This window comes from Hyperoodon ampullatus, assembly GCF_949752795.1.
Source record: "Hyperoodon ampullatus genome assembly, chromosome: 1".
NCBI lineage: Eukaryota > Metazoa > Chordata > Mammalia > Artiodactyla > Ziphiidae > Hyperoodon > Hyperoodon ampullatus.
In genome coordinates this window covers 85209094-85228353 of record NC_136914.1, presented here as the reverse complement: position 1 = coordinate 85228353, position 19260 = coordinate 85209094, and the positions used below count along the sequence as shown (strand labels likewise).

At 38.7% G+C, this 19260-nt stretch overlaps 1 protein-coding gene across 2 annotated transcripts in view; it reads right to left on the bottom strand.

Moving 5' to 3' along the window:
• The window catches only part of SLC30A9 (solute carrier family 30 member 9), a 71407-nt gene extending 52497 nt beyond the window's left edge, over positions 1–18910 (bottom strand). For both annotated transcript variants that reach the window (XM_079706053.1, XM_079706054.1), the window contains exons 1-2: positions 18786–18910; positions 8180–8332 (exon numbers count right to left, since the gene is read on the bottom strand). In XM_079706053.1, the coding sequence (XP_079562179.1) occupies positions 8180–8332; positions 18786–18897 (265 nt within the window). In that variant the 5' untranslated portion in view covers positions 18898–18910. The remainder of the gene's footprint in view (positions 1–8179; positions 8333–18785) is intronic.
• Positions 18911–19260: the final 350 nt, after the last annotated feature.

Genomic DNA, 19260 nt, shown 5'->3' with positions numbered 1-19260 from the left:
CCCGGTCCGGGAAGATCCCACATGCCGCAGAGCGGCTGGTCCCGTGAGCCATGGCCGCTGAGCCTGCGCGTCCGGAGCCTGTGCTCCGCAACGGGAGAGGCCACAACAGTGAGAGGCCCGTGTACCGCAAAAAAAAAAAAGAATCCGCCTGCCAATGCAGGGGACACGGGTTCGAGCCCTGATCCGGGAAGATCCCACATGCCGCGGAGCAACTAAACCCGTGCACCACAACTACTGAGCCTGCACTCTAGAGCCCATGAGCCACAACTACTGAGCCCGTGTGCCACAACTACTGAAGCCCGCACGCCTAGAGTCCGTGCTCCGCAACAAGAGAAGTCACTGCAATGAGAAGCCCGCATACCGCAACAAAGAGTAGCCCCCGCTCGCCACAACTAGAGAAAGTGCACATGCAGCGACGAATACCAAACACAGCCAAATAAACAATAAATAAAGAAAGAAAATAAAAAGTTTTTTTAAAAAAAGAATGCAAGGTTCTCAGGTTAGGTGGTAAATTCCCAGGTGTTGATTTTATTATGCTTTCTAACTTACATATACATAGCATGTATTCTTTTATATGTATCAAATATTTTGTAATAAAAATCTCACCCTTAAAACCTTTTCTCTTATATTTATATCTTCATTCAATAATATAACATTTTGGAGCTTATTAACAATAGCTAACATTTACTAAGTATTTATCATGTGCCACATACAGTACACTACGTGTTTTACATGCATTATTTCATTTAATCCTCACAAAACTGCTCTGAGGTAAGTACTATTATTATCTTCATCTTATTCAGGAAGTTTTGGAACTTCCCTCAAAGTCACACAGCTAGTATTTTAAATATGGAAGCACAGTCAGGATTGAAACCCAAGTCATTTCGATTAGTCTCCTCTCTTAACCACTTTCCTACATTACCTCTATGTTTAAAATAATAATTGATTTATAAGTAGATATTTGTGTATTTTTGGGAAAAGAGGATAGAAGTGAAAACTGGATCAGCAACATGAAGATCACTGGCAACCTTCTGACAACAGCAGTTTCAGCAGGAAGAGTAGGGACGGAGCAACAGGTTGAGGTGAGAATGGGAGATGAGGAAGTGAAAACAATATCTGGACTTTCAGTAAGAGCTGGAAAAGAGAATGGAATCAAGGAAATATTGATTTTATTTTATATAGAGGTGGAAATGATGAAATAAATGCAAATGAACCATTTCTACATATTTAGAATATGAGTATATATAAATGATAGGCAACACCATGAAACCTGGCTACTTGGTTACCTGATTTAGACTTCTGCCACCTTATTGTCTGACTTCGGTTTACCATCCTTTTCTTCCTTTGCTTTTATTTTTCTTTTGCCTTTCCTGCCATCTGTTAGATTTATAAAGTTTTCTATATCCTCCTCTCACCCCATGCCCATGCTGGTTTCAAATTTATAAGATTATAGTTCTATTGTTTTCATGATTCCATTTAGAAATTTAACATACATACTTTCCTATAAATCTTTCTAACCATCTGTTAAGTTATTCCCCATCTCTACCTTCCTCTGAACAAGAAAAAAACCTTTAACCACTGAAAACTTCTTCTATCTTATTACTCTTGACTAAAATTGTAGCATTTAATATAAAATGTTTATTATTTTTACTATCAATAATTAACATTCCAACACATTTTATCCACTTCTTGCTTTTCACTGTCCCTTTTATATCCTAACGCTTCTTTCCCTGAGTTTACTCTGCATCTTACAGAAATACATATTTGAATAGTTTTTTTTTAATGTGGGTAGGTTAGTAGTAAATGATAGTCATCTTTATATATGTGAAATGTTTTTATTTTGCCTTCCCTCTAGAATGATTATTTAGACAAGTATAAAATTCTAGGGTAACATTTATTTTTCCTCTTACCCTTTCATGGCTATTACTCCAAATCACTCCTCCCTTATTTTCTGCATATTGTTGTAGATAAAAAGTCTACTTCAAGAGAGCAACAATTGTACTGCTAGCAGGCTGACATTCTCTTTGGAAACTTTTAAGTTGGGTTGTTTCTTGTTTCAGTTTTGAAATCTATGGGTTTCTTTTCATTTACCCTGTTTAGTACTAAAAGTGTATTTTTGATCTGAAGATCCTTGTTTTTCTCAAATTCTGAAAAATTCTCATCCATTATCTCTTTATATATAATTCCTCCACCATTTCTCTATTTTCTCTCTCTCTCTCTGAAATACCCATTAAATATAGGCTAGAGCTTCATGCCTTTTTAAAGCTCTTTCATTTTCCTGGAAAATCTTTTTGCTTTCCTATGCTCATTCAGGGTGAATTTCAATTTACTAATTCTCTACTTGACTATGGCTATTTAATCTATTAAATTCTTACTTTAGTGATTACACTTTCATTTGTAAGCTCTATAGTTGGCTCTTTCCCAAATTTCCTTGTTCTGCTTTTATTTCTGCCAGTTTGTGTTTCAAAATATGAGTACTTCATTTATTCTTTTGACGATATTAAACTTATTTAAAGCAATTCAGGGGACTTCCCTGGTGGTGCAGTGGTTAAGAATCTGCCTGCCGATACAAGGGACATGGGTTTGAGCCCTGGTCTGGGAAGATCCCATATGCCGCGGAGCAACTAAGCCCGTGCGTCACAACTACTGAGCCTTCGCTCTAGAGGCCCGCAAGCCACAACTACTGAGCTCGCGAGCCACAACTACTGAAGCCCAAGTGCCTAGAGCCCCTGCTCCACAACAAGAGAAGCCACCACAATAAAAAGTCCGGGCACCGCAATGAAGACTAGCCCCCTCTAGCCACAACTACAGAAAGCCCACACACAGCAACAAAGACCCAACACAGCCAAAAATAAATTAATTAACAAAAATAAATAAATAAAGCAATTCAGCTGTTATTTTAACATCATCTGGAGTTAATTCATATTTGATTGTTGATTTTGCTGGCTTTCTTAGCATTAGGATTTACTGAGATATAACTGACATATAATGTTTTATAAGTTTAAGGTATATAACATATTGATTCGATTCATTTATATATTGCAATATGATCCTTCGTGCACTTTTAAATTTTAGAATTTGCAAACTTATTCTGAATAGGATATATCCTTTCACTCTCCTCCTCATGCTCTAGTGCCCAGAACTCAATCTGACCCTTCTGTCCTGAACCAGACCTCACACTGCCAGTTTGAAATTCCGACCCCTCAGTTCAGTCTCCAAACCAGCAAACAGCAGGTTTCAGTTCACGTTCTTCCTCTTGCCTCCCTACCCAACAGCCTCCTACAAGACAGAACCTCAGGTAACAAACAGAAGAGGCTAGCTTCAGCCTCCTGTTTGAGGGTGGGTGGCTAAGTTCATGCAGTGAGTCTGACTCCAATACCCGGGTATGTATGGAGCATTTATAGATCCATTACCCCAAATGAGCCAAACTCCTGGCTGCCAGTGCCTGCTTACAAACCCAGAGCCTGGCATGTTCTGTTCCACTTCTTGGACATAACATACCTTTTTTTGAGTCCAGCTACTCCTTTAGTTTTCTCTTTGTATATTTTGTCTATCACTCCAATAAGTGAGAAGCAGAACAGTTACCTCAGAGCATCCATTCAACAAGGCTATTGCTATCTTGATCAGAATTTCTCCCTATCCACTGATTGCCCTTCTTTTAATGCTCTTATGTATAAATTAAATGTCAACAGAATAGGCATTAACAAAGGCAAAATTCCTGAAATAAAAGCAAAAAAATCTTACATGTAATTTTTAATATATCTCTTTTCAGCAAAAGCCACTGGGGAAATGACTTAACATGGTACTTTTTCTTTCTTTTTTTTTTTTAACATCTTTATTGGAGTATGATTGCTTCACAATGTGTGTTAGTTTCTGCTGTATAACAAAGTGAATCAGCTATATGTATACTTATATCCCCATATCCCCTCCCTTTTGCGTCTCCTCCCACCCTCCCTATCCCACCCCTCTAGGTGGTCACAGAGCACCAAGCTGATCTCCCTGTGCTATGCAGCTGCTTCCCATTAGCTATCTATTTTACATGTGGTAGTGTATATATGTAAATGCTACTCTGTCACTTCGTCCCAGCTTACCATTCCCCCTCCCCATGTCCTCAAGTCCATTCTCTATGTCTGTGTCTCTATTCTGTCCTGCCCCTGTCTGTGTCACTATTCCTATCCTGCCCCTAGGTTCATTAGAATCATTTATTTTTTTTCAGATTCCACATATGTGTGTTAACATACAGTATTTGTTTTTCTCTTTCTGACTTACTTCACTCTGTATGACAGACTCTAGGTCCATCCACCTCACTACAAATAACTCAATTTCGTTTCTTTTTATGGCTGAGTAATATTCCATTGTATATATGTGCCACATCTTTATCCATTCATCTGTCGATGGGCACTTAGGTTGCTTCCAACATGGTATGTTTTGATAACTAAAACATACAGAAAATCCAAAAAGGCTTTATTTTAACTATTCATCAGATCCTAAGTAGGGTATGATGGCATATTAGTAAAAAAAAAAAAAAAAAAGGCTTAAAAACACTTCTATTTAATTAATTAATAACTATGGCTTATAACATTTGACATTGATCAGTTAAATACCTGATATTTTATTTTTGTCTACCTAAACAGCAAACTAATTCTAAAGCATCTTTATCTATAGAATCTATATATCAATTACTTAAAATTTTTGTTTTGGGGAATAGAGCCCTGGGCAGAGAAAAGTGAAGGGATAGGGTGGTAGAATAATAAGCTTTTAACACTCACCTAGTGTCTGAACAATGGAAATCTACTGTCTAAAGTTTCACAGACAACCCTCCTTTCTACAATGATCAAAGTCATTCAAACAAATCACATAAAATAAGTTGCTCTAAAACTGATACTTCTGGATATTCTTCTCACCACAAACTGTCTAGACATTACTAATTATATAGTGCTACGAATCACAGGGAGGTTCCTGGTAGCCTAATGGTTAGGATTCTGGGCTTTCACTGACATGGCCCAGGTTCAATCCCTGGTTGGGAAACTGAGATCCCACAAGCCACCCAATGCAGCAAAAAAGAATCACAAACAAGAAATGCTAGTAAATGGCTCAAACACATGTATGAATACTTTTTTTGTACACCACCATCTTAATAAACTTACACTGGATCACTGGAGTAGAATCTTTATGATTTCAATAAGTAACCAGACATTCTCTCCATGAATATCTCTAGAAATTTGTTTTAAGCTCAAGCCCTGGCTGTTTGCCACACATCTGCTGTCATTAGCAAAATTAAAACTGATTTTACTAAAATTTAAAACCTCTGAATGCTCTTTAAAAACTTAAGGATTCCTTAGCAAGTCTCTGCCTCTTAATGAGCTGTTTCTGACTTTATCACGTGATCTGAATTATTCAGAAGTCAATCTCAAACTCTTAAATATACAAATTATCTTTCAATCAAGCAATTACTTGCTGTCTATCTGATGGTTAACAAGGTCTAATTTGGCCTAAGCAAATTCTGAAAACTTAAGCCCAAAATAAAACCATCAATAAACAATGTACTCTGAATATAATAAAATAAACTAACATCTTAATTTCAGTCAGCAGAGGAAAAAGAAACCTAGTCACAGATTTCAATTTCAAGCCTTCTGTATAGTGGAACCAACATTAAATATTTTTGCCTGAGTCGATGTTCACCTTCAGAAGAGCATTATAACATGTTTTACCTTTAATTATATTATTTCATCATCTGTTTCTTCTCCCATTTCAATGTTCTAATAAATATGCTTATTTCTGGAACTTAGGGACTCATGACACTCTCCATTCCTTCATCCTCTAATATCAAACTCTCAATCAATATTTACCCCAGCAGTTCTCCATCACCACAAGGAAAAGAGAAGAAACTGGCTAAAAATGCATAGTAAGCCCAAGAGAAGATGAGGCTTAGGGAAAAGGATGAAAAACAGGCATCATAAACATAAACGCAGGTTTCTCAAGGAATCTGTAAAATCTTCCCTGTGAAAGACATCCGACTATAGGAAAGACAGTCTTGAAACGTTTATTATTCTTCTTCAAATACTCTCTTCTCCTAACACCATACTCTCCTTGTCTTTTCTTTTACCTCTCCAGACTGCACCTCCTCAAGTATTCTTTGCAAGCTCCTCCTCTTCCACTTGTCCCTTACTCACTGGGGATTTTGTACTAGCTCTCATCTCCCCAATCTAAACTCTCTCCCTATACTGTCTCAAACACACTCATGACTTCAGTTACCACCTGGTGTAGCTAATAACTCCTAAATCTCTATCCCCAGGTTAGAACTCTATGCATTCACTTACTTACAAACTATTAAACCCCTACTATGGGCAAACCACTGCTCTAGGCACTGAAGTTCCTGCTATCACGAGGCTTGGAAACGGGGAAAAATAAAGCAGATACTGAAAATATCAGTCAGTAATAAGTGCTAGTTACACAGAGAATTAAAATGAGTGTAATATTAAAGACTGACTGGGTGTGCAGAGCTGACATGTCATTTAAGATGTAAATAACCAGGACTTCCCTGGTGGCGCAGTGGTTAAGAATCTGCCTGCCAATGCATGGGGCATGGGTTCGAGCCCTGGTCCAGGAAGATCCCACATGCCGCAGAGCAACTAAGCCCGTGCACCACAACTACAGAGCCTGTGCTCTAGAGCCCACAAGCCACAACTACTGAGCCTGCATGCTGCAACTACTGAAGCCGTGAGCCTAGAGCCCGTGCTCCACAATGAGAAGCCCACGCACCACAATGAAGAGTAGCCCCCACTCACCACAACCAGAGAAAGCCCGCGCACAGCAACAAAGACCCAACGCAGCCAAAAATAAATAAATAAATAAATTTATATTAAAGAAAAAAGATGTAAATGACCAAAAGGGTCAGCCACAGGGCTTCCCTGGTGGCGCAGTGGTTGAAAGTCCACCTGCCGATGTGGGGAACATGGGTTCATGCCCCAGTCCAGGAGGATCCCACATGCCGTGCAGCGGCTGGGCCCGTGAGCCATGGTCACTGAGCCTGCGCATCCGGAGCCTGTGCTCTGCAACGGGAGAGGCCACAGCAGTGAGAGGCCCGCGTACTGCAAAAAAAAAAAAAAAACAACCGCACAGGGAAGCACATGATACAATGGCAGAAATATGTCCAAACATATCGATGATTACAGTAAATGTAAACAGACTAAACTTTCAGTTAAAAGACAAAGATTGGGTTTCCCTGGTGGCGCAGTGGTTGAGAGTCCGCCTGCCGATGCAGGGGACACGGGTTCATGCCCCGGTCCGGGAAGATCCCACATGCTGTGGAGTGGCTAGGCCCGTGAGCCATGGCCGCTGAGCCTGCGCGTCTGGAGCCTGTGCTCCGCAATGGGAGAGGCCACAACAGTGAGAGGCCCGCGTACCGCAAAAAAAAAAAAAAAAAAAAGAAACCTAAAAGAAAGTACAACTTTCAAGTACAACTTTACTTGATTCAGTGTGCAACAGGGAACAATATTTGAAAAGCTTCCAAATGTCACTAAATTCTGCCATTCTAAAAGAAAAAAATTTTTTTCATTTCAAACAAACTAATAATGATTTTTATACCCAATAAAACTATGACTTAAATTCCTACTTTAGAAAAGAAGAAAGGTTCAAAATTAATGAGCAAAATAGCTAACTGATATGATAGTTAAAAAATGAATAACAGAGTAAATACAAAGGAAGCAGAAAGGAGAATATATTTTAGGTAAGAGTGGAAATTAATGAAATAAGAGACAAACATATGATATAAAGAATCAAAGTAAAAAAAGTTACTTGGAAAAATAATAAAATAGACAAAGCTTTGGCAAACTTAATCAAGAAAATAAGACAAACACCACTAGGAATGGAAAAAAGGGTGTAACTACATATGCTGCTAAAAGTATACAGAGAGTACCATGAACTTCATGTCAATAAATTAAAAATTTACTTGAAGTGGATAAATTCCTAGAAAAAAAACAGAACTTACCAAAATTGAGTCAAAAAGAAATAGAAAAATTAAAAGAAATTAAGTTAGCAGTTTAATGACTCCTCACCAAGAAAACACTAGTCCAGATGGTTTTACATGTAAGTTCTATCAAACATTCAAGGGACAAATAATCTTATGCAAACTATCCCGGTATACAGAAAAAAACTATTTTAAAAGATTTATACATACCTGCTTCATCAAATGATGGCACTTTTTCCATTTTGTGAGTCTGTGATCCCTGTCCTTCTTTCTGAACATTTGTGGAATACAACTTTACTTGATTCAGTGTGCAACAGGGAACAATATTTGAAAAGCTTCCAAGTGTCACTAAATTCTGCCATTCTAAAAGAAAAAAATTTTTTTAATTTCAAACAAACTAATAATAAGGATTTTTATACCCAATAAAACATACCTATGATAAGAGAATAATTTTACAGAATAACAGTAAAACTTTCATCCTGTTAAATATCCAAATGCACAATGCTAAGCCACCCTTTCCATGGAAGTGTTTCATTGAGCCCTAGGTATACAGGGTCTATGTTTTGTAAAGGAAAAGAAAATATTCCTTTTTGTCCCCTAATTTGCAAATTTATTTATATGGAAACTTTTAAAATTATATAAAATCAAAATATTTGTATTATTCAGCTGTTCTGAAAGGTCTCTGGCATTTACAAGGTATTCTTTATTTTGTATGCTGGTTGCATGATAAAAAAAATGACATATAATGTACTTTTCAGAATAAGAACTCTGAGAGGGGGAAGGTCAGGAGGGTGTCCTACTCAAAACTACCCTGCATCTTCCTTCTGCTAGGTGGAGATTGAGTCATCTTTCATTTCACAATCAATATGTGAATTATATTAATCAGTCATTCATACTGTCACTGATGTTTTTAAATCAGATAATTAGATCAACATTTGGTGAGATTTCTCAGTATATGGGAATTCTAATTGAGGGAAGAATAGAAGACTAATTACAAAGCACTTTAGCTGTTGCATCTGGGTTGACTGTGAGCTTTAGAGGGCTGAAATACAGAAGGAAAATATATTCCACATTTGCATCAAAGTGGTAGAAAAGTAAATCTATCTGTCTCTACTCTCATGTGACCCTCTTGGTTTTATTTTTTTACGCTGAGTACTTAAAACTCGAAAATCTTGTTTAGGTATAATTTATATATTTTCTAAAGATTTAGGTGAAATAATGCAATTATATCATTAGAAACAGTCAAGTTTCTCCGAGAGTGGAGGGTTAAGCACTAAGAGTTGAAACTTTTCTAACTGCTTAATAATGATCTTCCCAAAATGTTAATTCGTGTATGTGCATGTGTAGACTGCCTTCCAAAATCAAGAAAAATAAATTTTTTAATGGCTCAGAGAATTCATCAGGAAAAATTATTGTGAATACTGAAGATAATCTGAAAAGCATGAGGGGCATAAGGCAGCATAAGTATTCATTCAAATTTCAGGCTTAGAACCTGCTTTCTTCAAAAACTTTCTGATGTCAACTTACTCTTTCATTTATTTGGCAAATATTTGTTGAAGACCGAGTATTTTTTGTTTGTTTGTTTTTTGCGGTACGCAGGCCCCTCACTGTTGTGGCCTCTCCCATTGCGGAGCACAGGCTCTGGACGCGCAGGCTCAGCAGCCATGGCTCACGAGCCCAGCCGCTCCGCGGCATGTGGGATCTTCCCAGACTGGGGCACGAACCCGTGTCCCCTGCATCGGCAGGTGGACTCTCAACCACTGCGCCACCAGGGAAGCCCAGTTGTTGTTGTTTTTCATTAATAAATTTATTTATTTATTTTTGGCTGTGTTGGGTCTTCCTTGCTACGTGCAGGATTTCTCTAGTTGCAGCAAGCGGGGGCTACTCTTTGTTGCAGTACTAGGGCTTTTCACTGCGGTGGCTTCTCTTGTTGAGGAGCACGAGCTCTAGGCACGTGGGCTTCAGTAGTTGTGGCACATGGGCTCAGCAGCTGTGGCTAGCAGGCTCTAGAGCGCAGGCTCAGTAGTTGCGGTGCACAGGCTTACCTGCTCCATGGCATGTGGGATCTTCCAGGACCAGGGATCAAACCCGTGTCCCCCGATCGGCAGGCAGATTCTTAACCACTGTGCCACCAGGGAAGTCCCCCAGTGTGTTTTTTTGATCATTTCCCTCTACTTATTAAAGGCTGAGTAAAGTGAATATAACAATGTATCTTCTTGCACCTTAAAATATGTAGACTACCAGCAAAATTAATTAGTGAAGAAAGGGTTAAAGCAAATTCTCCTAAGAAACCCACCCTCCAGGAAAGCATCTTCTTCACCACAGCCACTGGTGTTCTGACTTGTCAGCCTATTCAAAATATCTTTTGTGATTATTACCTAACAAAAACACTATGACACCAACATTTTTTTTTACCCACTGATGAAACACTTCTATAGAGACTGTGCTAAGGTGTTTAAAGAGGGATTACTACAGTCTAAAAATCCTTCCTCAGAAGAGGACAGTGTTTTCGTGACTTGATCCTAGATCTTTTTCAAGGTTCTCCTTAATTTTTAAAACATGTTATTACAGAAAATTTCAAAATTATGCAAAGGTAGAAAAAAACAGCACAATAAACGTACACATACTCATTACTTCAACAATTAACAACTCATGGCCAACCTTGTTTCACCTCTGCCAGCACCTGCATCTCCCCACCTACATATTAATTTGATGTAAATCTCAGACATAAAATAATTTCATTCATAAATATTTCAGAATGCATTCTAAGAGATAAGAACTTTTTAAAACATAGCCGTACCACCATTGCAAGTAAAAAAATCCTTAATATCATCAAGTATCCTCAATTTCCACTGTTACAAGTCATAATTTTTGTGTATGTGAACAGATCCTAATTTGGTCCACATACTGCAATTGACTGAGATGTCTTTTAAGTCTCTTTTCTACAGGATATGTGTTTTACAGCCATTTTTATATTGAAGAAACCAGCTGTTCGTACTAAATTTTTGTCCTGGTTGTTTTCCAGTCTGAATTTTACTGATTTAATTCCCATGGTGTAGTTTAACCTGTACTTCTATGCGTTCTATAAATCGATGGATATAAAGGCTTTATCCAAATTCAGGCTCCTTTTTATTAAGACAACACTACTTGATAAGTGGTGATGTGTTCTTTAACCAGGAGCCACATAATATTTGGTTATCTCTATTTGTGATAGTGTCTGCTGTTGTTCAATGCCTAGAATCATTTATTCCTTAGGTGGTTACAAAATGGTGATATTACAGTTTTATCACTTCATTTTTTTGTCAGAATACTTCTACAAAGAGAAAATTCCCTTCATGTATTTGGTTATCCAGCAGTATAGTTCATATAAGAAAGTCAGGCTGAATGCTTAATTTTCTCCATTTACCATTACCAGTTCTCAAAATAATGAGTTCACTACCTACCATCCTGCAATAGTGACACAATAATTTGCATGTGTATGTATCATGATGATTCCATAGATTTAAACATTATTTGATGTATATCAATCCATTTTAGTCATTATCCTGATTTATGTCCAAACTGTCCATCCCGTTTTGGGCCAGTAGGGGTCTCTTCAAATTGACTCCTGTGTCCTTTTTGTTTTTGGCCTCTCCGCACGGCTTGTGGAATCTTAGTCCCCTGACCAGGGATCGAACCCTTAACTTCAACAGTGAAAGAGCAGAGTCCTAACCACTGGACCGCCAGGGAATTCTCAACTCCCGTATCCTGTGACACTATCTTAGTAATCTTGATAGCTTCCTTGCTCACCGTTTCAAAAAGTAATTAATTTTTAACTTTAGTAGAATTTTAGGTATCAGCTTTAAAAGTACACATTTGCCATGAATACAAGATTGAAAATTACACAGAAATTGCAGAATATGTTTCTACCTTTAACATTTTATATTCTAAAAAATACACAGGACCATATCTGATTCAATAAAACAAACAGAATACCTAACACATAGCAGTAGAAACTCAACCATTTGTTGAATAAATTACTGAATTTGTTAATTAATTCTAGGAGGCAGAAAAACAGTAAAAAAAATTAACCACCATTCATACCCTTTCTTCAAGGTGACTTCTAAAATAAGCTATGTTATGGTACAGATTAGTCTTTAGTTTGGTGCTCACTACTCTATGGGCCTGGACAAGGAACTTCTCGTTGCTGCATATACAAGGCTGTTCATGGAGACTGCAGAGCTACTGGTATCTTATCAGTCTAGTCGAAACAATCGCTTTTCTCTGCTTTTATTTTACTGTTACTGCCTCTGCAACTCCTAATAACTTTGCTACTGATCACCCTTTGTCCTCTACAATCTTGTTTGTCACCTACCACTTACTCTGGCTTCTGGAGGAAATTTAGCCTTTTCATACTACAACAATACAAAAAACTCTTTCTCCCATGCAAACGGACAATTCTGTCTATTGTGTATGTTGCTTCTGCAATAATAATAACTAAAAACAAACAAAAAGATTTCTTAATGGTTTGAAATGTTTTGCTTCAGGCTAACTTCAGGACCAGAGACAAACTTGCACCTAAGTCTTCCAGAGATCAGTCTCTTTTCTTAAGAGACCATTACAGGGATTTCCCTGGTGGTCCAGTGGTTAAGACACCGTGCTCCCAATGCAGGGGGACCAGATTCGACCCCTGATCAGGGAACTAGATCCCGCATGCCACAACTAAAGATCCCGCAGGCAGCAATGAAGACCCTGCAGCATGCAACTAATACCCAGCACAGCCAAATAAATAAATATTTTTTTAAAAAAACAAAAAAAAGAGAGACCACTGCAGATGGATGGACCTAGAGATTATCATACTAAGTGAAGTCAGACAGAGATAGACAAATATATATCACTTATATGTGCAATCTAAAAAATGATACAAATAAACTTATTTACAAAACAGAAACAGACCCACAGACATAGAAAACATACTTATGGTTACCAAAGGGGAAAAGAGGGGAGGGATAAATTAGGATCTTGAGATTAACATATATACACTGAGATACATAAAACAGATAAACAAGAAGGACCTATTGTATAGCACAGGGAACTATATTCAATACCTTGTAATAACCTACCATGGAAAAGAATCTAAAAAAGTATATATGTATATTCTGAAAAATATACATTCTGAAAAAGAATATACGTATGTGTGTGTATAACTGAATCATGATGTTGCATTAAAAAAAGCAGGAGACAAAATAATACAGCTTGATTTCAACTATTCAAAAATGCTACTGGTGAAATATCTGGATTATGCATAATTTTTACTCTATACTTTATACTTTCCTGTATTTTCCCCAGATGTCTAAAATTTTAAGTTAAAAATACATCCATTGTTAAATTACTTCAAATATTATACTGCTAATAGTAACACACTGACTATCTTTAGTTTACTTTTATGCTTTCAGCTAACAAAAAATGCAGGAAAATCCCTCTTATGTCTAATCATCTGGCAAGCAAAAGTGTGACCTAGACCAGGTGGCTCAACCTTCAGGACTATTGCTGATGTGATTTTTCACCAGAACAGAGTAAGCAATAGGGAATCCTTTTTTTTTTTTTTTTTTTTTGGAGTATGTAAAGAATATACAACTTCCTGCACTGCATCTTGGCACACCAACTCTACTGCCTTGCTTAATTCTTGTAAACATTTGCTTAGGAAAAGGGGAAATAAAAATATCAAATACATTAAGGATTTGCCAAGCGCCACTGTACTAAGTGCTTTACCTGTATTATCACACTATAATTTATATCCCAAAATATACCTCAAAGCCATCTACATCTCTCCATCTCCATTGCTAACTACCATGGTCCAACCACAATCCTATTTGCGTAGGTAACTCTAATTAATAGCCCCCAGTGATCTCCTTATTTACACTCTTCCCTTTCCATTCCATTCTCTACACAGTAGTCAGAATGATATTTTTTATGTATTTTTTAAAAAAATTTTTTGCAGTACGCGGGCCTCTCACTCTTGTGGCCTCTCCCGTTGCGGAGCACAGGCTCCGGACGCGCAGGCTCAGCAGCCATGGCTCACAGGCCTAGCCGCTCCGAGAATGATATTTTTTAAACACTTGCTTTTTTTTTTAAACCTACAACCCAAAAGGCTATGATGCCTCCCCAATCTCACTTCACACACCCCTCCCCTTCCAACCACACTCCAGCCACAGCACCTTTCCTCCTGCTCCTGAATACAAGTCTAGTCTCTAGGGTTTCTATTTGCTCTGCCTGGATTGCTCTTTGCCCCAGATGTTCATCTGGCTTGCTCATTTTCATTTTTCATGCCGTGGCTCAGTTTCCACCTCCTCAGAAAACCTGGAGTCCCAGGCCAGCACAGCTAATGAAATGGCCCCTGCTGGCTACCTTCTAGCCCATCACTCTGCTTATTTCCTTTATAGCATTTAAGTATGTTTTCTCATTCCTCATTTCCAAAAAAGGTGGAAACTGTGTCTGTCTTGTTCAGTACTGCACCACCAGCAACTACAATGCCTGGTACCTCTTTCCTGAATGATTCTCACTCACAAAAACCCTATGAAGCACATACCATGGTTAACCTCATTTTACAGGTAACCCTATTATTAACCTGAACTACACAGAATCATGCTGTCAGCCTGCCAAAATGGTCTTTTATAACTGTCAGTGTTCCTATTAGTTATTTAAGGGGTTAAATTCCCACTCTACTTTTCATATGGTAATACTAGCAGATTGCAGACAGAAATTTAAAAAATACAAAGGTCAATTTCTATATTTTTATTTAAAAACTATACTTTTATTAATCTCGGACTTAAGCAAAAGCATGTTATCTGTTGATTTGGCATGTAGTCCTTAAAGGAGCATCCTACCATCTCAAATCACTGTCAAATGAGGCAAGACATAAATACATGAAAAAATAAGTGCTTATGCAAAGCCAAAAGAACTTTTTTTAAAAAGGGCATATTTACTAGAGAAACTAAGTAATATATATATATATATATATATATATATATATATATATATTTTTTTTTTTTTTTTTTTTTTTTTTTTTTTTTTGCGGTATGCGAGCCTCTCACTGTTGTGGCCTCTCCCATTGCGGAGCACAGGCTCCGGACGTGCAGGCTCACTGGCCATGGCTCACGGGCCTAGCTGCTCCGCAGCATGTGGGATCTTCCTGGACCGGGGCACAAACCCGTGTCCCCTGCATCAGCAGGCAGACTCTCAACCACTGTGCCACCAGGGAGGCCCTAAGTAATATTTTTATCATTTGAAAGTATATGTTTGTGTAGATCATTTGAAAAACACTAAAGTTAATAAAAAAAATTTTTTCTAGAGAAAGTCACTGGTAATATCATAGTATATATTCTTACATTTTTTCTAGTTTCAAGAGCATTTTCCCACGCCACTAAATATTCTTCTACATTATGATTTTTTTTTTAAATGTTTGCATCTATCACCAGCCCTTAATAACTGTACCAGGGCTTCCCTGGTGGTGCAGTGGTTAAGCATCTGCCTGCCAATGCAGGGGACACAGGTTCAAGCCCTGGTCTGGGAAGATCTCACATGCTGCGGAGCAACTAAGCCTGTGCGCCACAACTACTGAGCCTGCGCTCTAGAGCCCGTGTGCCTAGAGCCCGTGCTCCACAAGAGAAGCCACTGCAATGAGAAGCCAGTGCACCACAACGAAGAGTAGCCCCCGCTCACCACAACCAGAGGAAGCCTGCGCACAGCAACAAAGACCCAACACAGACAAAAATAAATAAATTTATAAAAATAAAATAATTGTACCATAACGTTTCCAACTCGTCATAACTGTAAACGTTACCTATTTACTACTATTAATAATAAACTCGTGCACAGACTTTAATATGTATCTGATTATTTCTTGAAAGCAAATCCCTTTAAATATAATTGTTGGGTGAGAAGTCATATACCTTTAAAGTTCTTCTTTTTTTAAAGTAAGGTTTTATTTATTTATTACTTATTTATCTTTTGGCTGCATTGGGTCTTCATTGCTGCACGCGGGCTTTCTCTAGTTGCGGCAAGTGGGAGCTACTCTTTGTTGCGGTATGTGGCTTCTCATTGCGGAGGCTTCTCTTGTTGCAGAGCATGGGCTCTAGGCACGCAGGCTTCAGTAGTTGTGGCACACAGGCTTAGTTGCTCCGTGGCATGTGGGATCTTCCCGGACCAGGGCGCGAACCCGTGTCCGCTGCATTGGCAGGCGGATTCTTAACCACTGAACCACCAGGGAAGTCCTAAAGTTATTTTTAATATAAAGAATAACTGACCTCCAAAACACTGTTCAACTAACTATATGTCCCAATCAGTAGTAAGAGAGTTCCTGCTTTCCTGCATCCTCAATATGAAGAATCACTATGAAAAACTTAGCTAATATGAGACAATGAGTAGTAAATCCTTTAGACTTATATTTCTATGCTTATTAGTAAGTATGAACATTTTTGCATTTTTATTGGCTACTCGAATGGCTTTATGAAAGCATTCATTTCCTTTGCCCATTTTTCTACTGGAATGTGCAATGGTTTGTAAAAATTCTTTATAAATTAGGGATACTAACTTTATAAGTGCACTGTGCAATACAGTAGTCACTGTTTACTGAGCACTTGAAATGTGGAGTCTGTAAGATGTGCTATAAGTGTAAACTGGACTCCAGAGATGGTTAAGAAAAGATAATGTAAAATGTCTCAATAATTTTTATATTGATTACACGTTGAAATATTTTGAATACACTGTATAAAATATATTAATAAAATTAATTTCATCTGTTTTTACTTTTTAAAATATGGCTATCAGACAAATCAAAATTACATACATGGTTCACATTACATTTCTTTTGGACAGAGCTGCTCTAGAATATTGTCTTCCTTTTTGCCTTTAAATGTTTTCAGTGTTAGTTTGACCCACAGACATTTCTCATTTTTAAGTGTGCAAATGAAGCAGTTGTTTCCTTCAAGATTTCCTCCTCGACTTATTCTTTATAGGTTTTTCCCAGCCACACAGCAGTTTTAGAAGCATAAACTAAACTTTATTTCTTGACAAAGAAAAATATTTATTTTTAGAATTTTTTCCCAAAAGTTCTGCAAATATTTTCTTACGTGCATCCAACTTAGTACTCTTTTTAGTTAGTACTCTTAGTACTACTAGAGTACTTAGTACTCTTTTTCTAAATTAGTACTCTTTTTCTAAATAAATTTTTTAAGCTTTATCATAATTATGGCTGCCCTTTTAAAAACTGTTTCAGTATTTTTGAAACTAAATTTGCACAAACAAGGTTATTTTTTACATCTACTGTTTTTAAATATGAAAACACATTTTAATTTTTTGGTAATAAACATTGCAAACAACTTTGCAGTCATTCCGACTGGAGAGATAGGTGATTATTATCTGTAGTTCACAGAGGGATGAGACAAAGAGCACAAAATTTTCGACTTGACAGCGACAGAGAATAATGGATTACAAATTACACTATTTCAACTTCTTTTTACCCACCCTTAAAGGACTGTTTAGACTAAATTCAACAGCCACTCCACGTAATTTAAGTGTAAAATGCCGAAACTGCTTGGTCAATAAAAGCAACTAGGCCAGAAAGTTTAATTGGGGATTTTGGAGTACAGTACAACCAGATGAATCATTTTGTTCATAAGAGAATCAGGTACATTTCCATTATAGGAAAACTCCACAATTACACGTTTTTATCACTACCAAAAAGCCCCAAGAACAGTGCTGTTAAAATTAACCCTTCCGAAATTTTAAGAGCCAGTTTTTATATTTATTGCAATTAAAGATAGGACCATATTCTAAAATAATTGAACAGCATAGGCATTATTTTAGCTTATGTTACTTATAAACTTGAATGACTACGACTTTCAACTTCTACTGCAAGGTCACAAACATGCTACAAGTTTTTTCAAACATAAATTTTGGGTAAATGTTTCTGTAAATACTCTTTTCATCCCCAAGACTCTGGGGGATTAGATTAGGGGTGGATTTGGTTCTGTCTCTTCCCTCATTGTTCCTAACACTTCCCAAGTGTCAAGCAACCTATGGCATGCCAATGACGGCAAAAACGGAGGTAAGCCTAAATAAAACTTGCAAGTTCAAGGTTATTTTGTAAACTGTCAATTTAAATTCGAGTCAGAAAAGACAGCTGAAAAAGAGGGATACAACCTGCCGACAACCACTTTTTTCTGGGTTACAGCTCCAGTAGACACTTTTTCACCAAAAAGATTGTTCAACCGAACCGGGCTCATTCAATAATTGTAGGATGGTCATACCCCCATCTTAAAGGATGACTCGTAAATGTTGCGTAGCAAGCCCCAAATTCCTCCTTAGAAAATTTAATAACACAGGTTGGGAGTACGAGAAAAGGAACAGGGTAAGAAAATCTATTCGGTCAAAGTGCTCAAAAAAGGTAAGGCGGTGAGCTCAAAAGACCCTGGAACTTTGGGGAGTCAGCAATTTCGCACTGCCTGCAGGGGGAGGCGGGCGGTCACCGCCGGGCACTGCGATGCTCACGTAACGTTTTATCTGAAACGAAGTGGTCCGTTTCATGGATGCGACCCGGCCCGAGAATTGCCCCCAAATGCCCGCGGGGGCCGCGCTAGGACCGTGGGCGAGACCAGGATCAGGGAGGCCTGTAGGGGCCCCCGCCGGCTGGGCAGGCTGAACTGCAAAGGCGGAGGCCCGACAAGAAGGTTCTGGGGCTGGGAAAGGGCAAGGCGGCATACTCCCTAGGCGAGGCGCCCGGCCTTGTCTTCTAGTCCGGCTTCCGCGGAGTCAGAGGCCGGCGCAGGACACTCACCCTGGAGGTCGCTGGAGCCGCAGGCTGCCGCCCTGCAGCGCAGACGGAGCCGGCACAGGGAGGACCAGCTACATCTGTGGGCCGCGGCGGCGGCGGCCAAGCCCGGTAACATCCTGGCGGGGCAAAGGCCCCCACTCGGACACCGCCTGCTACCTCCGCGCCGCCGCCGAAACCAACTGACTCCATAGACCGGACACTACAGAGAACCGACGCCTGCGCCGCCGCAGGCGGCCTTAGCGAACTCGGAAATGGTAACATTATTTAATGACCTGGCCGCGGAGGCAGCGGAAATGACGTACGCGCGGAGAGCGAATCGCGAGACCTTGCCCCGGAAAAGCTTGGTAGGGCGTGGCTGCGCAGAAAGTTTGGCGTGTTCTCCTTGTCTTAGGGCGCTACTACTTTTGCACCTTGCTTGGATATCTACAAATTAATTGTTTGCTTCTTAACCTCCCGGAAAGCCTTGGCAGAAGTGACA